The sequence below is a fragment of the Condylura cristata genome, unplaced genomic scaffold, assembly GCF_000260355.1.
Source record: "Condylura cristata isolate star-nosed mole 26May11 unplaced genomic scaffold, ConCri1.0 scaffold00002, whole genome shotgun sequence".
NCBI classification, from domain to species: domain Eukaryota; kingdom Metazoa; phylum Chordata; class Mammalia; order Eulipotyphla; family Talpidae; genus Condylura; species Condylura cristata.
In genome coordinates, this window is record NW_004567103.1 from 3268938 (window position 1) to 3284035 (window position 15098).

General features: G+C 62.0%; 1 protein-coding gene across 1 annotated transcript in view; it reads right to left on the reverse strand.

The window, feature by feature from the left end:
• PTMA (prothymosin, alpha) overlaps nt 1-1751 on the reverse strand; it is a 3660-nt gene extending 1909 nt beyond the window's left edge. Inside the window, exon 1 of the mRNA XM_004674202.2 lies at nt 1516-1751. Within this exon, the coding sequence (XP_004674259.1) occupies nt 1516-1560 (45 nt within the window). The 5' untranslated portion in view covers nt 1561-1751. The remainder of the gene's footprint in view (nt 1-1515) is intronic.
• Nucleotides 1752-15098: the final 13347 nt, after the last annotated feature.

Below are 15098 nucleotides of genomic sequence, written 5' to 3' on the forward strand. Positions count from 1 at the left end.
GGCCCGCGGCAGCGGAGTGCGCCCCTGACCCCCGAGATGCACGCCCCAGGGCCGCGCTCGCGCCCCGCCAGCGCAGAAGTGGCAAGCCGGCCCTTCCGGACTCTGGAAGCCCCCTTCCCCGTCAAGCTAGAGGCGCGGGTGCGTCTCCGCACTTGGCGGGCAAAGTCTCACGGGAGGGCGCCCCGAAGTCCGCGGGGCTTTTGCAGTCCCGCAGCCCGCGGCCGTCGGGGACCTAGTCCGCGGGGCTATTTGTCGGTCCTAGCGGGCAATCTCCCTGGGAGCGCGCCAACTCCGAGCCCCGCGCGGGGAGGGCTGACCCTCCCCCTCGTTGCCGAGCTGCGTCCAGAGGGGGCCGACTGGAGCCCCTGCGGAGATCCGGGTCGCCAGCTCTGCTCCGCCGGGGGAGTCGCCCCTGGGAGAGCGCCAGAGGTGACGCCAGGGGCACAAGGATTAAGGAGACGCCAAGGTGACTTGTGCCCGTCCCCGCAGAGGCACGAACAACGTTGGGAGAGTAAAATCGCCGGCCCGTCTTCAAGTGCCGCGCTCCGGACCAGGGCGGAGACGGCCTCCGGCGGGCAGCTGGACCGGCGCGGCGCGGAACGGCGCCAAACGCGCAGCGCCCACATTCCGGAGACGTGCAGAGAACGCGGGCCCCCGCCAGCCCTGGCGCCCAGCTCGGCCCGCAGAGGCTCAAGCCCCGGCCACCGCTTTTGTTCACCCTAGTCGCCCGCCCCCGGAACGGCCGCGCACACGGTGCTCCCGGGCCGCCGCGGGGGGCGCCCACCGCCGCCCCGGCGCGCCGCTCCTCCACTTTCCGTTTCCTCCCCCTCCGGCGCGTGGGTTCGCCGCCGCCTCAGCCCGCCGGTGGCGCGGCTGGATTGCAGAACCCGGCGGCCGCGCTCCCTCCGGAGGGCGCCGGAGGCGGAGGAGACCTTCACAGCTCCGCAGGGACCATCGAAACCGCGGCCGCCCCGGCGCGCCGCCCCGGCCCGCCTTATCAGGGTTTAGTCGAGATAAGCGGCCCTGGCCACCGCAAGGCGCGAAACCCGGCCGCCAGACGCCGAACAAAGAGCCGCGCCGCCGCGGAGCCACCGTTCCCCGCAGCCGGCCCGCACGCGCGTCCCCCCAACACTTCCGACCCCCAACGCGCTCGAGTTTCAAAGTTATTTCCGTGTGCCCGGCGGGCCCGCGACCCCGGCTCGGCCGCGGCTCTCCCCCCGCCTCACGGCCAACAAGTTTGCGGAGCAGGAGACCACACACCCTGAGCCTCCCGGCTCCGCGCCCGCCGGACCCCGGCGCGCCCGGCCCACTCCCCGACGGGCATCACGCCTGCCCGCGGCGCTTCCCGCCCCCTCCCCCAGACACAAAGAGCCGGCGGCCAAGGGGCCCACGCCAGGGGCGGGCGGGATCCCCGCGGGGACCCCCGGCGCGCGGGGAGCCACCGGGCCTCGCGCGCCCAACATCCCTCCGGCGGCGGCGCGCGGCCCCGAAGGGGCGGGCGGCGTCCAGCCTCACCTTGGTGGGGATATCGGAGCTGGTGTCCACGGCCGCGTCTGACATGGTGGGGCACGCCGGTGATCCGAAGCAGCGGATTAAGAAGAAAGCGAGAGTTCGGGAACTCTGGCGGGAGTCTGCCCGAGTCCGCGGCGGCTGGAGAGGCGCGCGGCGGAGGTGGCTGCGGAGAGCCGAGAGCAGGACACGGGAACAATGCAAAGATGGCTTTTCAGAGCAGCCAGTGGGGAACTCACGCGGCGCCAGAACCTTTAATATAGATTAGTGGGCGGCGCTCGACCTCCCATTCCCAGATGCTATTGGCTGAAGGCAGGGAGCGGGCGCCCGCTCATTGGCCCGATTCCGAACAATGGGCAAACGTGCTTAAAGCGGCAGTGCCTCGGCGCGTCCCGCGCTGCGCAGTCGCCGGCCGCACTGTCATTCAAGGTCTGAAACGCTGGTTTCCGCGGCGCCGGCGCCGCGGGGGAGGGGCGCGCGCGCACGTTCGGGACGCGCGCTCCCGACGCTGTTTTGCTGGGCTGCTGACGCAGAAAGTCAAAGCGCGGCAAAGCAGCCCGCCCAGCACCCGGTCCTCCCCCTCCCCGCGGCTGCTCGGAAGGAGGGGGAGGGAAGTGGAGGCGGCGGGCCCTCGCGACGGCTGCCAGCGAGCGGGGGAGGGGAAGGCCGGGTGCTGGGCTGCGCTCGCCTGGGGCGGTGCCCTGCGCCGTGCCCGCGAAGATGCCCGGCCCCCGGACCGGAGCACCTTCGATCCGCAATTGTCCCGACGCGAGTGGGCGGCAGCCCCAGGACTAGTCACGAGAGCTCGAAGCGAGGCCCGCGTATCTGGGACGCCCCATCCCTCCAAAGTGCTCCCTTCCCCTGCCCAGCCCCGGGCCCCTTGCGTCTTTGGAGAGTGACCCGTGCCCCACCGCCGTCCTGGCGACCGTGGCCTGAGCCTGCAGCGGCGCGGGCACCGTGCCAAGTATACACTAGGAGATTCCTGCTTCGAGGGGACGCGAGGGCTGGTGCGAGCCCAGCCCTCGAGCGGGACAGCTCGCGGGCGTCCGCCGCAGAGCGGCTCCTGCCTTGCGGTGTGCTAGACGGCTCCTGCCCCGAACGGCCACTGCCGTCGCGACAGCCTCTGGGAGCCTCCTCCAAACCCGCCATCGAGTGCTGACCCCTCCCCCACCCGACCTGGGGGCGGCGTGAACATATGAACTTAGACGCTGCAGGGCTATTGGGGGGAGTGATAAACCTCCCTTGGGCCAGTTGGGCCTGTCGTGGGGGATCCTTGAGGTTTGGGGCGCCATTAGGGAACCACGCGGAGCCCCGAGAAGGGAACCAGCCAGACGCCACACTCAAGATGGCGTTGGACGCCGAAAGCGTGGCGTGACGTGGCGGTGCAACCCACGTGGAAGAGTCCCGAGCCGTGGGCTACGTTCTTCTTGTCGCCACCGCACTTGGCTGTCGAACTTAGAAACCAAAGACATGGGTGGAAACATTTTAAAAGACGGAAGAAGTTTCCATAAAAAAAAACACTGTGCCACACATAACATGGCGACAGACACCGTTCATTGCCCTGTCGCCAGAAGGGGGCGCCCGACACGGAAGGCGGGACTCTGGAGAAACGAGCGCCCATTGGCTGAGAGTGGCGGGCGAACACAAAGTTGACGCTTTGCGTCCTGCCATTGGAGGTTGGGCTGTCTGTCTCTTGGGGCAACCGACCTGGGGATGGAGAAAACCCGGAGTTTGGGATCCTGGAGGGCGGGCGATGCCAATTCCAGTAGATCTCGTGGAGGGGCGAGAGGGACTCGCCCTTCTCGATTTTCGTAGTTCTGAGAACATCTGACCCTATTCCCACCGCGAGTTCAGTGAACATCTGACCCCATTCCCACCGCGAGACCCCCAGGGCTGCGCTTACCGGGCGCTTACCCCGGGCTCCGCTGCCCGGCGGTGAGGCGGCGTGGGGGGGTACCAGGCGCCACCCGCGTCTGGGCCCTTCCACCCACTCCCCGTCCCACACGCGTGCCTCCAGCATCCCCTTGGCATCGGCAAGACGACCCGCCGCCCTGCTGGGCTTTTCCCGAGCTCTTTGGGGAGAAGCCCCAGCTCCCTGCCCTTTAACCGAGAGGAACGTGGGGCAGGTTCTGGACAGGGCGGGGGCGCCGCGCCACCTCCTGCAGCCCGGAGGTGGCCATCCTGTCCCCGGGGCGCGGCGGCAGAGCGGGCGCCCGAGGCGGTCTCCGCCTTGCCCCCAGGCACCCCTAAGGGGTTCTCCCCCAAGTGGACGCGCGCCAATCCGAGGGACTCTCACAATGGTGTCCCCGGGGACCACGCGTCCCAACTCTTTGTTCGGTTCCCTCCCTCCCGCCGCCAGCAGCCTCTATGGCGACGCAGACCTGAAACTGCCTTGCTCCCCACAGGAGGACCGGGCTCCTTGGCCGCGGTCCCCCTCCTCTGTGCCACATCTGTGGAGAAGTGAAGGGATTCTGTGGCATGGTAGACGGGCAGGGAGCCCCTCCACCTGCGGCACCTCCGTTGAGCTCTGGTTACCCTGGCAGGGAATGTTCAGCTCACCAAATCCCATGCAGCCAGAGCTTAGCCTGTGCACATCTAAGCCACTGAGTCTTGTCCCTGTCTGGGTGGTGACCTCAGACATCTGTCTCTGCGTCCAGAGCTGAAAATTAGACATGACTGTTCCGGAGTCCAGTCATTCGGGGGTGGGGGCGGGGGTAGAAGATATCCTGGAGAAGCTGGGTAAATGTGAATTTCCCTGAAGCAACTGCTTTGCCTGGCTCTGTGGGCATGCGGCTGACTTTGCTAGAAGTGAATAAGGAAAGTTCTGGAAGGAGGCTTACACTCCTCAAACTCTCTGAGCACCAGCTGTATACATGACTTTGACTCATGCCTCAAGCATTCTCAATTATTCTCTGCACCTTGCAAGATAGGTTAGACAATTACAGGGTTGGATCATAAGAAAATGATGATTTTGTAGGTCAAGACCAATTGAAAATAAGCAAATGTTAGGTTTGACCTCTTATGTGATCTCCTTTTAACAAATCAAAAAGGCAGACCAAGGCATCGTCACAAAGGAACTGGAGTAGACTGTGAATCTGTGACCAGACCAGGATTCCGTGCTCCCGTGGAGGACTCTGTTAGACCAGCCCTGGGGTGGCAGCGATCTGCCTGCCCCCACCCACCCTACCCGGCCGGCCCCCGCCCCCCCCCCCTCCAGCCGTGGGAACATGGATGTTGACTGCTGGAGTTATTCAGGCCCCAGTGACAGACAGTGCCGCCTCGGTCACTGTGTCACTGTTTCCAAACAGGCTGACCATCCCCCGTCATGTTCGTTCACAGATGGGTCTTCTGCCCTGGGCAGAAGAGGAGCCAGGAGGCCGGGCCACTTCTGTGGGCTTTCACCCCCACCCCCACCCCGAAAAAATAGCTTGTCTACCTGGTAGGCGCACTTCCCAGCCAGGCTCTGTTTACCACCCAAAGTGCAATTGGCTGGGTTAGCGCTGCTCTAAGACAGGCCGCTGTAGCCGCCAGGCAAGCTTTGTTTTTAGAGAATTTGCGCAGCGTAGAGCTCTGGTTGCCGGCACATTCTCCAGTTGGACCACAGGCCTTTCCCTGGGCCTGATTCACATCCACTCACTTCACCTGCTGGCCCTGTAAGTTTGCACTCCTGACTTCCCAACGTGTTTGCTATTGCTTGGCTCACTTGAGCTCCAAAAGACTAAAAAGACCATAAATGCTGGTTATAGTTGCCCTGGGTTCAAATCCCCAATCCAGCTACAGACTGGTTATGTGAAACTGGGCGTGTCGCTTCCTGATCACGGAACGACAGCAGCAGAGCAGTGCATGCCTTCCAGGGCTGTGGTGGAACCTGACTCCTTACTATTCAGAAAGCAGGGCCTCCCTGGTGGCGCCAGGGGTTAAGTCTCAGCACCAACGGCAGCCCCTGCAGCATGAGTTCGATCCCCAGATCCTCAGCTCTTAGTCAGCCCGTGACCTACATGGCACAGCAGACCTCTCCTGTCTCCCCACCCCTAGCCTCCCCCCACCCTCACTGCTCCCCTCAGCAGTGTATTTCAATCCAACTGCTACTTCTGCTCCCCACTCTTGTCTCTGGGTGATCCTCTCCCCCCCAACCCCCCGCCAAACCTCTGGCCTGCTCCCCAGCTCTTGTATGCATAAATAAAATATTTTTTTTTTATTCAGAAAGCAATTAAAATAGCATCTGGCAGGTCCAGGAGGGCCGTCTGTGTTCTGGAGACCTCTCTTTCTAGTCTCACAGTGTTTACAGGACTCTGCAAGCATCAATGTCTCTCACAAATTCTTCCCATATTTGGTGGGAAGAGAAGGCACCAGCCTAGCTGAATTTCTAGAAATCTGTGACTCGATACTGGACAGTGTTGGCAGGCCCTCTGGCCTCAGAGCAACAACAGAGTTGGGGAGACCGCCTGAGTGGGACAGGCCTCAAAAAATCCCACCTTCCCGCCCTTCAGAAGCCCAGGTGTTTCAGCCGTGGTTTCCATGCCCAGGCATGGAGCTGCCAGCGGGCCTTTCAACTCTCCCGCCTGCTAGCGCCGCTGGGATTGTGCAAGAGCCACCCCCCACAGGCCTGCTCCCTGGTGCGGCACGCCTGGGCCTGCCCACTCCCTGAGGAGCTGAGCCAAAGGCCCAGCTCTGGTCCCCACACAGGTCTGGCCACCCCAAGAAGCTCCTCCTGCCTGGCTGGGTGAGGGTGGGGAACAGCTATGAAGATTGAGGCCTGCCCCCTGTGCATGCAAACTGGAGCCTGGGCTGGAGACAGGTGAGGAGCTGGGGGAGGTGTGTGTGCTGGGGCCCTGGGCACGGCGGGGCGCACCGGGTCCATGGCACCCCTTCCAGACACTCCTCATGCGTGTCCCCCTGCAGCGTCCCCAGGAACCTGGTCTCCCCTTGCCTGTCCCCGGCCCCTTCCCTGTGTGTGCCCATGTTCCTGTTTACACGACACCCGTAGGTGTTCTGCTTAAGCTCTGTTCACCACTTGTGCGTACGTGGGCCCAGCAAGGGAAGATGCCAGTCGGGGGAGTGACTGTGTGCGGGCACCCGGCCGCCCCGCCTGTGAGCGCCTGAGAGAGTCGTGCACCCGAGGAAAGGTTAAACACCCATATGTGACCATCAGGAGGCATTAGCTGGGCGCCTCCACACCCATCCCTTCCAGCCACTCAGCCCCACGTGGGAACCCCACAAGACAGGAGTCTCGACTGGGCCTCTGCCAGGGGTCTGCGCCCTGGGCCAGAGCAGAAGTCCCTGCCCAGGTGAGGAGGTAGGCGAGCGGCCGGCCCTTGTGCAGCTGGCTCCCTTTCCTCCTGAGGACTGCCCATGGCTTTTCTACTTTCCCTTCACCACCCCTCTCTGGTTTGGGGGAGAAGGTGCACAGGTGAGCAGGGTTTGCTGCTCTAGGATTTAAAGGGGAAAGCCCAGACAGGGTGAGGAGCTGGGGGGTGAGTCCAAGACCACCAGGGCAACCACCAGGAAACCCCGCAGGCTGGGGTGGGGGTGGGGGGTTGGTGGTGGTGATAGGATTTCCCAGAGACAGAGTGGGGAGCAGAGCAGGCAGATCTACTGAAATCCACTGAGGGGAGTGGCGGGGAGACAGGAGAGGTCTGCTGCACCCTGTGGGCCGCTCCCTGGCCGGCATCGAACCCAGGCCACAGCGTCACGGCACTGAGGCTGACCCCTAGGCCACCAGGGAGGCCCGACAGGGTGGCATTCCTGAATCTCTAACCACCCCCAAAAAGAAGAGTCCGTGTGACCCTGCGTTAGAAAAGAAAGGAGGGAGGCCAAGAATGTAAGACTGAAAAGACTTTGTTGAAAGTCTGTGAGGTGACGGCTTTGCAGGCCAAGAGTCGCCCCAAAGTGGGCCTGGGGTCCTTACCCTGGACCCTCCAAAGCCTCCCACTGGGATTCTGCTTCTGGGCAAGAGGCTGGAGGGAGCATTGGGCCTGCACATGGGTGCAGGTGGGTTAGGGCTGAGAGCGCTGAGAGGGCAAACTGGGGCGGGGAGGGCCCCGAGAGGAGCCAGGGGAGCCCGGCTGAGCAGGAGCAGCTGCACATCTCTGGGTCTGGGCGGGGAGCGAGCACCTCCAGAACAGACACGGAATTCCCAGGCTCCCGTCAAAACTCTTCTCTCCCCCAAGCTGTCTGAGATTCTCCAGTGAAAGAGGGGCGTGGGGGGCAGCAGGGCAGGAGGGGGCTCCTCACTGGAACAGTTCTAAAGGAAAGCGGAAGCAGAGCATCCCTCCCCCTCCCCCCAAGTCCAGCGGCCTCCTGTTCACCTGCACCCCGCAGCCGGACCTGGATTGTGGCCTCTTGAGGGCCACTTTCTTTTGCTGTTGCGTGTTTTCCAAGACTTCACCCAAAAGTGGGGTCTAGACACTCCCCTTGGGTGCCAGTTAGGTCTCCATTTTCCCACCTGCTGAAGGACTCAGCTCCCAAGGGCCAGGCACAGCTGCCAGTGACTGCCCTGTCTGGGGCTGTTCAGGGTTCAGAGCGCTGGGTCCTGGGGTACTGAGACCCCCCCAAAGTACTCGTCGCTGGATATTTCTCAATATATTGCATTAAGATTTTCAAGATGAAGGACTTCCCTGGTGGTGCAGGGGTTAAATCTCAGCACTATGAAGCTGTCCACAGCTACTATGGCCTGAGTTCAACCAGCTGGGGAGTGACCCCCAGGGCGCAGCAGACCTCTCCAGTCTCCCCCCTGCTCCCCTCAGCAGTGGATTTCAGTAGATCCCACTCTGTCTCTGGGGAGTCCTCTTACCTCTACCCCTGCACCCCAGCTCTTACATGCAAAAATAAATAAATCTTAAAAAAAAAAAGATTTTCAAAATGAAAAGATATGTTCCAGAATGTTCTTCAGAACTGCCATTAAACAAGGCTGAATTCAGATTCAGGTGCATTCATGATAGAAAGCAAATGTGTTCGGAATACCTGAAGAAACCGATAAAGGCAAGATCAGAAATTAAAGATTCATGCCAGCGAGTGTGCCGACATGACATGGAGCCGCTCCCAACGCAGGCTGCAGACCTCTAGCTGACCTGCCCGGCTCTGGCTCCTCAACACTCTCAGCTCGGTGGAAGGCACAGCCCTTGTCTCGGCAGCCACGCGCTGTCCTCCTCCAGGACCCGGGGGGCTGGGGGGCTGGCCTGGAGACTGGAGGGCCCACTGAATGGACGCTGGCTCCCAGCAAGTCCTCCCCGCCCCACCTTGTTCTCACCATCGGGCTGAAGTGAGAGGGGACCTCCGGGCCTGGGTGGTGGTGTCAGGGGCCTCTCCCTGCAGCCCACGGGGCCTGGGGTGGCCCTGGGCATGGTCCTGCCTGGTACACCTGGCTCTACGGAAGAAATGATCATTCCATAGCTTTAGTCCCACTTGTGAAACTTTTTATTGTGAACATACATAGAAAGGTGCAGCAAGAGAGTAAGTTAGTATTCAGGTCAAACTGTGCCCCCCAAAAAGGATATATTGAAGTCCTAACCCCCAATAGCTGTGATAGTAAGCTCATTTTTAAAAAGAGATTTATTTACTTATGCATGCAAGAGCTGGGGTGCAGGCCAGAGGTGTGGAGTGAGAAGATTGGGACACTGTCTCCCCAGAGACAGTGGGGAGCAGAACAGGCAGATCGACGAAGTACACTGCTGAGGGGGGCAGCGGGCGGGTCAGGAAAGGTCTGCCGCGCCCTGTGGGTCCCTCCCTGGCCGGGGATCGAACTCGTGCTTCGGCTGCGATAGCTCCATTGTGCTGCGCTTTAACCCCTGCGCCACCAGGGAGGCCTGATAGTAAGTTGTTTTTGTTCAGTTGCTTTGACTAAAATGGACCTGGGCCCGGCGTTGGCCGGAGCCCCGCATGTCCGGGGATCTCAGAAGGCGCCACTGACGTGAGCCAGGATGATGTGAGCCAGCCTGCTGAGCCAGGATGTGGGACAAATGAACACAGTCAGTCCTAGAGAGACCCCCTGCAGGGGGGAGGTGGGGAGAAGCCTCAGCCTGCAGGTGGAGACCCCGAGACCCAGCTCAAGCCTGGCTCGCCAGCGCCCTGGCGGAGCACAGAGCACAGGGCAGGGGTCCCTCAGCCGGCTGCTGTGTCATGGGACAAACTGGGTCAGAGCCACATTGACTTCCAGGACACATCAGCCCATGCAGCCTATGAGGCAGGCGGCCATCTCCACCTGGCACAAGGGGAAACTGAGGTACAAGGTGGGCAGGTGTCCCCAACATAAGGGGCAGAGTTGGGGTGCTGCCCCCTTCCAAGGAGAGACCAACGGGATGAGGTGCCCTGTACTCACCCCTCGAGAACCAGGGACAGAGCTTGGGGTTCCTCTGCTGATTGGTTAGGGGTTCACCAGCTGAGGCCCTCTTCCCCCAACAGGTGCAGCCGCTCACCGCAGGGTGGGGTGGTAGAGGTTCCCAGAGTGGTGGTTTCTGGTTGGGAGGTGCCAGCGTTCCCATAGGGACCTGGAGGCCTGGGCAGGGCCCCTGCGTGGCTGTGCTTCTCGGGCACCACAGGCGCCTCACACCGGGCACACAGCTGGTAGCCGCTGCCCGCGTCTCCAGGCGGTCTTCTGCCTGGACCCCTTGAGGGCCAGGGAAGGTGCGGTCTTCTGCCTGGACCCCTTGAGGGCCAGGGAAGGTGCACAATCGTCCTGTCAGGAAGCCCAGGACACATTTCTGTCCAGCTTGGCACCAGAGGGCAGTGACCGGGCAGCGAGGACTACAAGGGTCGGGCCCCCTGTCCCTCCTGTTTTGGGAGCCGGGACTCCAGCAGACCAGCCTCTGCTGCCCTGTCATTGCTCACGCACAGATGGACGCTCCAGGAGCTCAGTTTTCTCACCTGTAAAGTGGGAATCCGTTAACCTCTAAAAACTTCTGAATGATTATTTCACTTTTTCTCGGGAGACCTCCTCCCTCAGTAACTTGGCACACTGCCCTCTTGGTTGATTTCCAGAGGTCACTTGTGGGTTCAAAGCTGTGACCCAAGGTGAGGCTGCCCCTTCCTGGCTCCGCTCTTTGCCCTCAGCCCACTTCCTTCCCCTGCTGGCCTCTGGGTGTTGCTGCAAAGTCTAGAAGCGGGGCCCAAGTCAATCACAGTGGTAATTAATTGAACAAGCTGGGCCCTTGCCCCCAAGTCCTTTCAGCCTCACCCCCCGGGGTGCCACATTTGCAGTAGAGGACATGGAGGCCCCAAAGGCCCTATGGGGTCCTGCATGCCCCCCACAGCCGGCCTGGGCCGCTTTCTTAGCTAGCAGAGGCCCAGCACACACCCCACACAACTGTCCCCCAGATAGCAGGCAGCCGCTCCTCACACTTGACTTTCCTCCCTTCTCCTCACTCTCTTGCCTTCGGGGGATCTTCCCTGCCAGATGGTGCGACTCCCTGTACTGTTGAAGGTTGGTGGATCAGCCCCCCTCTCCAGACCCCTCCATGGCACTTGCACCAAAGACTCCTGACTGGGCTTTGTGTGACAGGAATGTCCGGTGTGGGCCTGCAGCTCACAGTGGGCACTTCAGAACAAGCTTCAGGGCCTGGGCACACAGGCCCCCCTCGCTTGCCCTAGCTCTGCCAACCTAGGCATGCTGGGCCTGATCCCTCAGAGAAGCCCAAGGCATGCTGGGAAGGGCGCCAGACAGCCCCCCACCCTGCCTGCCTGGATGGGCCCCCAAAGGGCTCCCAAATCCCCACAGTTCATATGCAGAGGGAGGAGCCAGCTGCCTGGAGCCTGGAGCCCAATAAGCCAAGGAGGGCCTGGAGCTGAGTTAGGGTCAGCTCAGGGTGGAGAAGCAGAACACGAGGGAGTTCGCAGCACTCAGACGTTCCAGGGCACTGGCACCTGTCCCTTTGGTCAGCTTCCACAGCAAACAGCCCACAACTTCCAACTTGTTGGTCTTTTTTGTGATCACGACTTGGTGGCAATTTTCCTTCTCTCTTAGGAAGCGAAGCTGCTTTTCCACAATCTGCAGCTTTAGACCCAGTGGCCAGCTCTGCCCTGAAGGCTCCGTTCCCTGCCCCCACGCCCTCCCCAGGGCCTCAGTGCTCATCTGTCCTCAGGGCTACCTTGTGTTACTCCTCTAGGAGAGGGGATGCCCTCCCGAGGCCTCCCCAGCAGCTGGAGGTCAGCTGCTGGGCCTGGCAGAGGAGAGGTCAGGCAAGAGCCAGCCTTGCAGCCCGAAACCCCCAAAGAGCGTCAGGAGCCCCAGCCCGGCTGGCTCACTGGAGGGTTCCCTTAAACCAAGAAACCCGCCTGGCCTCTCCATCCAGGCAGAAGCGGGGAGTGGCCCCTCGGTCAGAGAAGCACCAGGCGGGCGCAGCGGCCACACCCCTGCCTTCCCTGGACAGGCTCCTTTCCTGTCCTCCCACTCCCCAACCCCTGGCCCTGCCCTGTCCACTGACCGTCCACAGCAGTCTTGCTGTGCAGCCTTGAGCAAGCCATGCCACTCGTTCCCCTCGGCCCTGGACACAGTCACCCTTGCTGGTGTGTGGACATCTATTTCATTGTCCCTTGTGCTTTTCAGCACCTTTTTAACCTTTCCAGATGTAAGATACTCACAGGCACTGGGGTCCCTGCCCGGCTCACCACCAGCGGGGAGGCGGACAGTCAGGATGGACCATCCTAAGTGTGTGGGCTGCGCAATGGACATTTGGCGATAGCAGACGAGATCTGCCTGAGTAGTTAGGGAGGACTTCCTGGAGGAGGTGTCCTCCAAACTGCAACTTCAAAGATGAGCCGTGGGCTCCAGGCAGCGCCTGCTGCCTCCCAGCTGCTTCAGGGCTTTGGGGCTCAACCACAGATCAGGGCCACCTCTGCTGATGGTTCCTCCATGGCTGATGGCCTCCCCCGTCCTGGGGCTTCTGGGACTAGACCACATGCTTCCTTAGTGCCTCAGTTTTCTGACTAAAATAACAGCTAAATAAGCAAATCAAACAAATAACTAAGAAATCAGCTTACTGGGTGATAGTGGAAACTCAGTTTTAGTGGCAGTATTTTGTTTGGCCCAGTCTTCTAGAACGTTCCAAATCACCTAAACTTATGATCAGAAAGGAGTTGTGGAGCTAATGCAGGCCCACATCCCAGCCAGAGGCGTGATCCCTCCTGAAACCCCCTCAGGCGTCAGAGCCCAAACACCTGCTCACGCAGGTAAACCCGCAATCCATATGGACACCCCCACAAGTGCCTGGCTGCCGTGGGGTCAGGGGGCCTGCTGCCCAAGGACTTTCCCCCCGTGCCTCCCTCCCTGGCCGGGAACTGGGGACACAATGACATGGGGACCAGCAGGCCCCAAAGGCCTGTATGGTCTTAGAGCAGTGAATTAACGTCTCTGAGCTAGTCTCTTTCTGCAAAGGTGGGAAATGGTTGAAGAAAAGCACTTGGTAAACTGTAAATGCTCTACAGATGCTATTTATTAAGATGGACCATTTGAGAACAATTACAGAGCAGCCATCAAGTGTTACGGGACAGTATGGGGGAAATTGCACACACATGTGCTAAGGAGGCCCCCCCAGGAAGAACTCTGGGCCGAGCTTTATGGAGCTGCCATTTGGGTGGTATCTCCATGACCATATCTTGCGCCAGATAAAACGCCTCTAATCCTTCCAGCAGGCTGGTGGCTGGGATGACCCTAGGATCCTGTGGGCACTCAGACCGATCGCTCAGCTCCCAGACCAGCAGGCCAGTCCCCGGCTGCCAATGTGGGCACCTTCCACGCCATAGCAGCAGGACAGTGATGCTGAGACGACAGTTGATGGAGAGGAGTCAGGTTTGCTGTGGGACAGTGCATTCCTGCATCAACACCTGCTTCCAAGCATTCATCTCCTGTTGAGTCAATGAAAATGAGGAGGGGATCACAGAGGGCCATGTGTGTGCTCCCCAGGACTTCGGTGCCAGAGACGGAGGCAGTGGTTTCTCACCCATGTGGGTCCTGAGCCCAGGCCCAGGCAAGGCTGGCAGCCCCCCTCCCCCCGGGGGCCTCCTCTGCGTGGACAGAGCCTGTTTTTCATCAAGGCAAGTTAAGTGGTTCCCAGGGCTTCAGCTGGGGAGGGAGCAGGAAGGACAGACAGGGATAAAGGAGGAGGGGCCCCTCGGGTCACTCCAGGCACCCAGGGACAAAGGGAGCAGACACAGCCTGGCAGGGTGGGCCAGGTGAGCATAGGCAGGGCCACCAGGCCGGTGGAAGGAGGCCCCCACGCCCCACCTGAGGGTGCAGGGAGCAGCCTGATGAATAGGCTGATGGGGGCAGATGGGTGAAGCTCTGGACAGGGCCTCCCATGCCGGCCGCCAGCCAGGCCAGTGGACTGGGGCGGGGCAATGGTGACTGAATCACTGGCCAGTGCCAGGGCCCTGCAGACCTCAGCGCTCCATCCCAAAGGACCGGCTAATTCACTTGGAGCGAGGCTGGCAGCTCATGATGAGAGTGGCCTGCCCAGCTCCACACGGCCGAGGACTGCGCAGGCCAGGGCGCTGGTGAGAGGTCAGGCCTCGCGGACCGCAAGTCGGGCTGCCCACCTGCCTGCGGAAGGGCAGCAGCTCCCCGGGAGAGAGAGGGGCTGCCCACCCTGGGCCAAGTGGGACTGGGGGCGCGGGCCCCCTCCTGAGCTGCTCCGGGTCTAATTATGGGAGGCAGCCGGCCAGGGAGGGGTGGACGGGTGGGCCTGCCTCGTCCATCCTAGGAGGAGGAGGCTGGTTCAGCCATGGAGCCTGGCCAGGTCAAGAGCTCACCCCCGACAGGAATAGGAACTCAAGGCAAGCTGGGAGGTGCCAGCCCCCAGACAGGGCTGCAGGGCTCCTGGCTGGGGTCCAGGCACAGGCTCGGCTAGCAAAGGGCTCAGTGAGCGGTAGCCACGAGGACAACAGCCCCTCCGCGCACCGTGCCCCGGCCAAGCCACGTGCTGCCTGGTCGTCCTCGCACCCACCTGCGAGGCGGGGGCCCATTTCACAGATGAGGAGACTGAGGCTCCGAGGTCACGCACTCGCCCACCAGAGGCAGGACCTGAGTGGCTCCCACTGTCCTCAGCAGACGGCTGCTCGCCAGCTGGGGCGAGGGCGTGGGGGCGCCTGTCCTTCAGGAATGACAGCCCTCACGGCAGCTGCTGGGCGCAGAAGAGCTGGCAAACGGGGAGGACTGAAGAGCTTTTGGGGTGTTCGCTCCCGTCGTGTTTCTGGGACTCCTGTCAGGGTACAACAGATCAGCTAACAGGCTCTGCAGAGGAAGGGGGGCGGGCTGCAGGCTGGCAGGCTCCGTGGGCTGTGTGGTCCTGCCTGCACCGGCAGTGGGCCGGCTTGTAGTGGCCGCCATCCGGCGCTGGGCACCGAGATGTGCCCCGGGCCTTTCGCTGCCCCGTGCCCACCCGCTCAGCCTGCAGGCTCGGCTCCAGCGCTACAGGACCTGGACAAGCGTCTGGCTGTGGGGTTCCCGAGCAGGGGGCCTCCCACACTGGGGAACAAAGGGGACCTGGCCTGGGAGGGCCCTGCCCAGTGGTCTCCCTCCCTCAGGCCTGGGCCAGGAGGGACGGGGCCTCTGGCGCCCTCTGCTGGTCAGGGTGCCCTGGCGGGAGCAGGAGCTGCTG